Source organism: Otolemur garnettii, unplaced genomic scaffold (genome assembly GCF_000181295.1).
Source record: "Otolemur garnettii isolate 467f Iridium unplaced genomic scaffold, OtoGar3 scaffold00103, whole genome shotgun sequence".
Taxonomy (NCBI): domain Eukaryota; kingdom Metazoa; phylum Chordata; class Mammalia; order Primates; family Galagidae; genus Otolemur; species Otolemur garnettii.
Window position 1 is genome coordinate 2,366,961 of NW_003852498.1, and position 8,007 is coordinate 2,374,967.

Sequence of the window (8,007 nt, forward strand, 5' to 3'; positions counted from 1 at the left end):
ACCATTAACATTTAATAAACTTAAGATATTTAATTTTTTGTAAGACAAGGCATGGTGGCTCACATCTGTTGTCCTAGTTCTCTGAGAGGCCAAGGTGTGTGGATTGCTTGAGGCCAGAAGTTTCAGACTGATCAGGCACGGTGGCTCATGTCTATAATCCTAGCACTTTGGGAGGCCCAGGTAGGTGAACTGCCTGAGCTCAGAAGTTCAAGACCAGCCTGAGCAAAAGGGAGACCTTGTCTCTAAAAATAGCTGGGCATTGTGGTAGAGCCTGAGGCAGGAGAATAGTTGGAGCCTAAGAGTTTGAGGTTGCTGTAAGCTATGATGATGCCATGCACTCTACTGAGGGCAATGAAGTGAGACTCTGTCTCAAAAAAAATTCGTTTTAGAGAGGAGAAATGTTAAAAACTAATTAATGGAAATTGAACAGGTTAACTCTTTTACTCAAACAGGTAGAATTTGTTTAAAAGAAAGCCACAAAGCTATAAAATAAACGATATTATTTGGTCAATTTGTCACAGAATAAGTGAGGTCTTTGGAGTTCCAGACAGTTTTAGTAAGAGTTTTAGCTCTTGTTTGTAAGGTAACTGAACAGAGACAGAACTACATCATGCCTGATGAGAACATACTCAACTCACACAAACATCTGGGTTCTTAGGGGGGAGCTGGGAAGACTTCAGCTAACAATGTTACCCTGGAATCCAATCCTATGAAAGTGAATCCTGTTATGTCATAAACTACTGGGAAAAAAAATACTGTATTTTGTTAAGTCTGCTTCCAAAGAACCCATGTTGAATACCCCAAAGTTACCCTTTCCTCACAACCAAATAAAAAACATATCCAATTCTTATTTTGTTGCCTGTTCAGCTTCCCTCTCTGGGAATGAATCCTTCCCAAGGCTACCTGCCCTATTAAAAGGTTACAGGAAAGAGTTCTGTTGGCGTGAACAGTCTGTTCTCTAGGAATCTGAATCAAGAAAATTTAGTGTTAGTTGGGGCTTATTTTTTTTTAACAGACCTTACACAAGAACTTGATTACTTTTGCTCAGGGCATAAACTATCTTTATAACTACTTCCCTTATGACTGTGTGTTCTGAGTGTAATTTATTTATTTATTTTTGGCAGTGGCTGGGTTTGAACCTGCCACCTCTTGCATATGGAGGTGGTGCCCTACCCTTTTGAGCCACTGGTACCACCCCTGAGTGTAATTTATAAAACTTAAAAAAAGAAAAAAGTAAAACAGTGTTAATGTATTCTCTGAATGTACATTTCTCTATTTGCTATTTTTTTTTTTTTTGCAGTTCTTGGCCAGGGCCGGGTTTGAACCCACCACCTCTGGGATATGGGGTTGGTGCCCTACTCCTTTGAGCCACAGGTGCCGCCCACCTATTTGCTACTTTTAATCTTTAAAACCTATTTATTCTAATTTATTTCTTTTCATTTAAAAAAGAATTCTAGTAGTTTTCATCCTATTTGTTCAATTACAGTTCATTCATTATTGACCATTTAATTTCTTTTATAATTATACAGGAATATTAAATGAAATGCCACTATGATTTTTGGGCAGGGGACTCCTCAAGCTGATTCTAAAATTTATCTAAGAAAGAATGTAGGCAGGAACAAGTCAAGAAATACTTTAAAAGAAGTACAATGAGGGGGTACCTTTTATGTTAGATTTTGAGAAACAAAACTTCAGTGATTTAAAAGAGTAACATTGGCATACGATAGACAAGTAGATTTACATAGATTTCAGAACTTACCTATATATGAGAGAATTAAGTTCATGTTAAAAGCAGCATTTAAAATAATCAATGGACCCACCTTCCATGAAGACCTTGTTAACCAGTTTGGTGAAAATATTTCAAATTGTATATAAAACCAGCACACTGTACCCCATTACTGCATTAATATACACAGCTATGATTTAATAAAAAAATAATCAATGGATTAGTCAATAATTTGGCAAAAATTGACTATCCAATTTATATACATAAATGTATGTACATATCTTTTATATGTTAGTGTGCCTATGAGTATATATATACACACATGTATATATACAAATCTTTACAGCTTTTACAAAGATAAATTCCATATGGATCAAAGAATCAAATGCAAAACCAAAATAAACAAAATGACTAAAAGAAACGTAACCATGGCTGAGACCATCCAACAGTAAAAAGAACACATATGTTGATAATATCCATTGAGGTTGATGGGTTGAGGTATTAAGCACTTGCCTACACTGTTGGCAGGAGTGTAAATAATTAAAATCTTTTGAAAGGATAATTTGGCAGTACCTATCAACATAAAAAACAGGTCATTTCTTAACCAAGCAATTCCATTTCCTGAAGTCTATTGTACACAAGTACTTATGCAAAAAGACATACAAATAGAACTGTTTATGGCAGCACTCTTGTAATAACAAAAAAATGGAAGAAAATATAAATATTTATAGATAGAGGACTGGTTAGGAGAAATAATTAATTCTGGAAAGTGGATTTAATATTTAGGAATAGTGGGGGATAAAGGAACCTTTTACATTTTATTCTACATTTTAATCTTTTATCAGCATGTTTTCATGGATTAATTATATAACTAAAACTTTAATGAATAAAATAATTAAATTGATAACAGGTATACAATCATAATACATAAAACTTGGGAAAAAGAGAAACCTGATGTGATAATTCAACTTCTGATTGCATTTTAGCATATCTCCAGGTGCTTTTCCTAAATAGTTTATTTCCTTGTTTGATTCCTATGTTTCCTTGAGGACACAAAAACCTTTGAAACACCTTCTTACTAGAATAAGGGGATTTCCTAAATGTCCATCCCAGATGCAAAACATTCAGTTACTTTATCTTTTAACAAAATAGTGTATTAAAAATATTCACCTTTTCTTTGGACCATTTTGTCCCTGCAATGAGAGTCAACATTAGTGTGCATAATCCTCCAGCTGCATGTAAGCCAACACGTTGGCTGCCCAAAACAGCAGAAACACACACACTCAAAACAAGGAATGCTCGCTTTTTTGAAAGTTTTTCCTAGAATTAGATAGGTAGAAATTAATTTACATTAAATATATAATGCGAGATTTGACACCATCATTTATTTTTAACCCTTTGATAACATGTTATATTTAATGTCTAAAATTTTAATTTTCTTTCTCACTAAATATGTTCGTAGACTTGCTAAAAGTATTAAAAGTTCCAATTTTTAAAGTTTCATCTTCTGTCACATTTCTGATACTCTTATCAGTATAATAGTTAAAGTATTACAGCACTTTAACTGTAAATGAGGATGGAAAATACAGACCCATATAATCTTCACTTCCATATAACATATCCATGAATTCTTAAAAATAAATTTTTGGATATGTCCTTTGTCAAAATAATCGTTACAGGTAAACTAGGATGGAAATTATAGAAATACAAATGTAATGGTAAATTCTTTAAGGCAGGAAAGAGTTCAACTTAATAGTATTGCTTTTGTCAAAGGAGAGGGAGAAAAAATTAAGTCAGAAAGTATGCAGAGATAAATGTAAACCTATTTTCCCAAAAATGTTAGGGGAAAATTTGGGAGAAAAGATTAGGAAAAATTGTCAAAACATCAATAGGCAATTTAGTGAAGAAAGGATGGTATAATGCAGGGGAATACCCTGAATTAAGAACATTCCTCTGATATTTCTTTTTTTTTTTTAGAGACAGAGTCTCACCAATCTGCCCTTGGTAGAGTACTGCGACATCACAGCTCACAGCAACGTCAAATTCCTGAGCTCAAGCAACTCTTTTGCCTCAGCCTCCCAAGTAGCTGAAACTACAGATGCCCACCACAGTGCCAGGCTATTTTTTGTTGTAGTTGTCATTGTGGTTTCGGTGGCCCGGGCTGGGTTTGAACCCACCAGCCCCAGCGGCTGGTGTCCTAGCCGCTGAGGTACAGGTGCTGAGCCCTTCTGATTATTTCTTATTTGCCAAATTAGGAAGCAGAGACTTCAAGAAAGCCTATATAAATCACTACCGTGCTCAGTTTTAACCACAGAGTAGGCATCAGAGGCTACTTTTGGGAAGAGAGAGTTTTGAACTTAATACTTCATGGATCTTTTCAAAGCTCAAATTTTTGAAAGAAATGTGTAATATTACACATGTACAAAAAAGATTCATTTTTCTATCTACCTGATCTCCACTTGGAAAATATTGCACAAAAAATCCCAAAACAGTTCCTGCCAGCACACCAATAAGTACATCCCGTAAAGAGGATAAAAGATTATTAATTACACCACCTGTAAGGGCACACAATAAAGAAAACATTACACAGAGAAATATTTTCACATACATTACACATCAGAAAATCAAATCTAGGTGGTTCATAAAGAAAGGTAAGTATTTTATAGAACTTTAGTAATTTATATGGACTTTTTCTTTTTAGTATTATATATGGACTTTTTATACTATATGGTATATAATATTTTATATGGACTTTTAATAGTGACATATGAAAATATGTAGAGCTAGTTAATAAATTAGGTATATACTGTCAAATAACTCAATATAGATACAATTCAAAAGCATTCATTGTACAAATAAGCCAAAAAACAAAGAATTAATAAGCTACAATGTGCTCTTCTTATGCACCCAACCTAAAACACCAGAGAAAGACTGACCAGGGATCACCCGTGGTAATTAGTACATGCCTAGTAAGGACTATATTAATGATTCTCCTCTGATACACTATTATAAAAAAGAAATAAATTAAACATAAATAGAATTTAACAATAACAACACAACACCTTTTATTCCAGCAACAATCCTAGAAATATCCAAGGGTTGACTGAGTCTCCAATATATTTTATATTTAAGAATATTAATATTTCCAAATTTATGGTCCACTATCATAAGGAAAAAACAAAAAATAAACAAAAAAACTGATTCTGAGTCACACAAAAAATTCAGTTATGCCATGGGTATTGGACTCACTAAAACAAGCAAATTTTACATGTTTTTCCAATAAGTATAATAGAAATAGAGTGTCATAAGCAAGATGGCAGAATGGGAAGCTCCAAACCTGATTTCCCACAAAGACACCAATTGAACAATAATTTTTGGTACAAAAAGCCTTCATGAAACTTTATAAACTATTAAGAAGTTTCAGGGAAGGGGCAAGATAGCCGACAGGTACCAGCTTCCGACAGAAGCTCCCATCCAGAGGGAAGGATAAAGTCTAGAAAATACCCAACAAAGTTGAAGAGAAGGAGAACAACAGAGAAAAGTGATATCTGCAGGACACCTCTGCTGAGAGAAGTTGTGACTCCTAGAAAGCAATCTACAGGTACATAATATATCTCAAAGGAAAAGTGTCTGTCCCTTCCCCCAAGAAACTTGTGTTTTTCTCTTTGCTTTCTCTTTGTCTGCTCCTGTAAGTTTCCTACAAGCCAGAGGTGAACTGAGGACCTATTATCTCAACCCACATGTGAGAGATACAGGAAGTGGGGTCTACTCCCCTAGAGGGACCCTGCCGAGACCTTGAACACCCTCTTGCCAGGCAGAAAAATCGAACTAACTTTTCACTGCCATTTTGAATTTCCAGTCCACCCTACCCCCCTTGCCTGCAGAGACAGTGATAGGAGGCCCAAGAGCAGCGACCCCGAACCCTGCAGGACCAAGCGCCCTGTTCTGGCCCTGCAGCCAGAGAATGGCTTGAGCCCCGCATTTGGGGCACCGAGGCTGCCGGCACTCTGTACTGTTGCAGGCTCCCTCGCAGGCTACCACGAGTACTAATCTAGCTGAGCCTGGCACCCCAGGCCCGGTGGCTGAGAACTGGGAGAGGACGGTCAGTTGAGAGGGAACCACACTGGAGCAGTGGTACCCCCAGGCAAAGAACAGCAGCTGCAGCAGCTAGAATAAGAAGGCTCACACCCCTGAGGCTTTTCTGCACAGACACGCCCTATCTCTCTGAGCAACCAGAGGAAGCCACCCTCTTCTCTGGTGAAAGCCACTGGCAGAAAGGTTTTGGGACAGTCTTCAAACGTGCAAATTCAGCATGGGGCAGAATCAGTGGAAAAACTCTGGTAACCAGAGTAGATCAACTCCCCCCAAGGAAGGATGAGGCAGATGCAACTGAAGATCCCATCCATAAACAGATGGCTGAGATATCAGGAATAGAGTTCAAAATTTGGATAGCAAATAAGATTAACAGAATGGAAGAAAGGAGGGAATTAGAATTTCAAGAAATTATTCAAAAGATATCTCAAGAATTCAACAATTTCAAAGATAAAATGATCAAAGATTTTGAAACATTGAGGCAAGAGTTTGCAGACCTCAAAGGTTTGAAAAATAAGGTAGAATCCCTTGGTAACAGAATGGAGCAGGCAGAAGAAAGGATCTCTGACATTGAAGACAAAGCTTTTGAACCTACCCAAGTGCTCAAAGATGAAGAGAAATGGAGAGCAAAAATGGATCTTTCTCTCAGAGAACTCTGGGATAATTCGAAGAAAACAAATATTCGCCTTTATAGGAATCTCTGAAGTCAATGATGATGCTTCACAAAACACAGAGGCTCTTCTTCATGAAATTATGAAAGAGAACTTTCCAGATATGCCAAGAGATTCTGAAAATCAGATAGCAGACAGTTTCAGAAACCCAGCACGACTCAACCCAAACAAGACATCCCCCAGGCACATCATAATTAACTTCACTAAAGTTAAGATGAAAGAGAAAATTCTGAAAGCAGTGAGAAGTAAGAAAAACCATAACCTACAAGGGGAAGAGTATTAGAATGACTGCAGATCTCTCTGCTGAAACCTTTCAGGCTAGAAGAGGATGGTCATGGACTTTTAATCTCCTAAAACAAAATAACTTTCAACCCAGGATCCTGTATCCAGCTAAACTGAGTTTCATCTATGATGGAGAAAATAAATACTTTTAATGACATTTACATGTTGAAGAAATTTGTCATAACTAAACTAGCTCTCCAGGATATTCTCAGACCTATCCTCCATAATGAGCAGTGCATTCCTCTACCACATAAGTGAACTCACACAGAAGATTTTGATCAAACTCCAACTTCCACAGTGGCAAAAGGATTAAAGATGTCCACTGGACTTTTGAAAATTTCCATACCCCAAATTATACCAGGCTTATCAATACTTTCAATCAATCTGAGTGGCTTAAATTGCCCTCTAAAGAGGCATAGGCTGGCTGACTGGATACAAAAACTCAGGCCAGATATCAGCTGCATACAAGAATCTCATCTCACCTTAAAAAACAAATATAGACTCATGGTGAAAGGATGGTCATATATATTCCAGGCAAATGGAAAGCAGAAAAAAGCAGGTTGCAATTTTATTCGCAGATACAACAGGCTTTAAACCAACAAAAGGAAGCAAGGATAAAGATGGTCACTTTATATTTGTTAAGGGTACTACTCAATATGATGAGATCTCAATTATTAATATTTATGCACCCAACCACAATGCACCTCAATTTATAAGAGATACTCTGATAAGCATGAGCAACTTGATTTCTCCCAGCTCCACCATAGTTGGAGATTTTAATATTCCTTTGGCAGTATTGGATAGATCCTCCAACAAGAAGCTTAGCAAAGAAATTTTAGATTTAAACTTAACCATTCAGCATTTGGATTTCACAGACATCTACAGAACATTTCATCCTAACAAATCTGAATATACATTTTTCTCATCAGCCTATGGAACATACTCCAAAATTGACCACATCTTAGGTCACAAATCTAACCTTACCAAATTTAAAAGAATAGAAATTATTCCTTGCATCTTCTCAGACCATCATGGAATGAAGTTGAACTCATTAAGAACAGGAATCTGCAGATTTGTACAAAAACATGGAAGCTAAATAACCTTATGCTGAATGATAGGTGGGTCAGAGATGAGATCAAGAAGGAAATTACCAAATTTTTGGAACAAAACGATAATGAAGATACGAGTTATCAGAACCTCTGGGATACTGCAAAGGCAGTTCTAAGAGGGAAATTT

The 8,007-nt window shown here is 36.5% G+C and overlaps 1 protein-coding gene across 1 annotated transcript in view; it reads right to left on the minus strand.

The window, feature by feature from the left end:
* The window catches only part of SLC9B1 (solute carrier family 9 member B1), a 66,457-nt gene that overhangs the window by 6,648 nt on the left and 51,802 nt on the right, over positions 1–8,007 (minus strand). The window contains exons 8-9 of the mRNA XM_003796356.2: positions 4,175–4,281; positions 2,897–3,046 (exon numbers count right to left, since the gene is read on the minus strand). Coding sequence (XP_003796404.1) covers positions 2,897–3,046; positions 4,175–4,281 — 257 coding nt within the window. The remainder of the gene's footprint in view (positions 1–2,896; positions 3,047–4,174; positions 4,282–8,007) is intronic.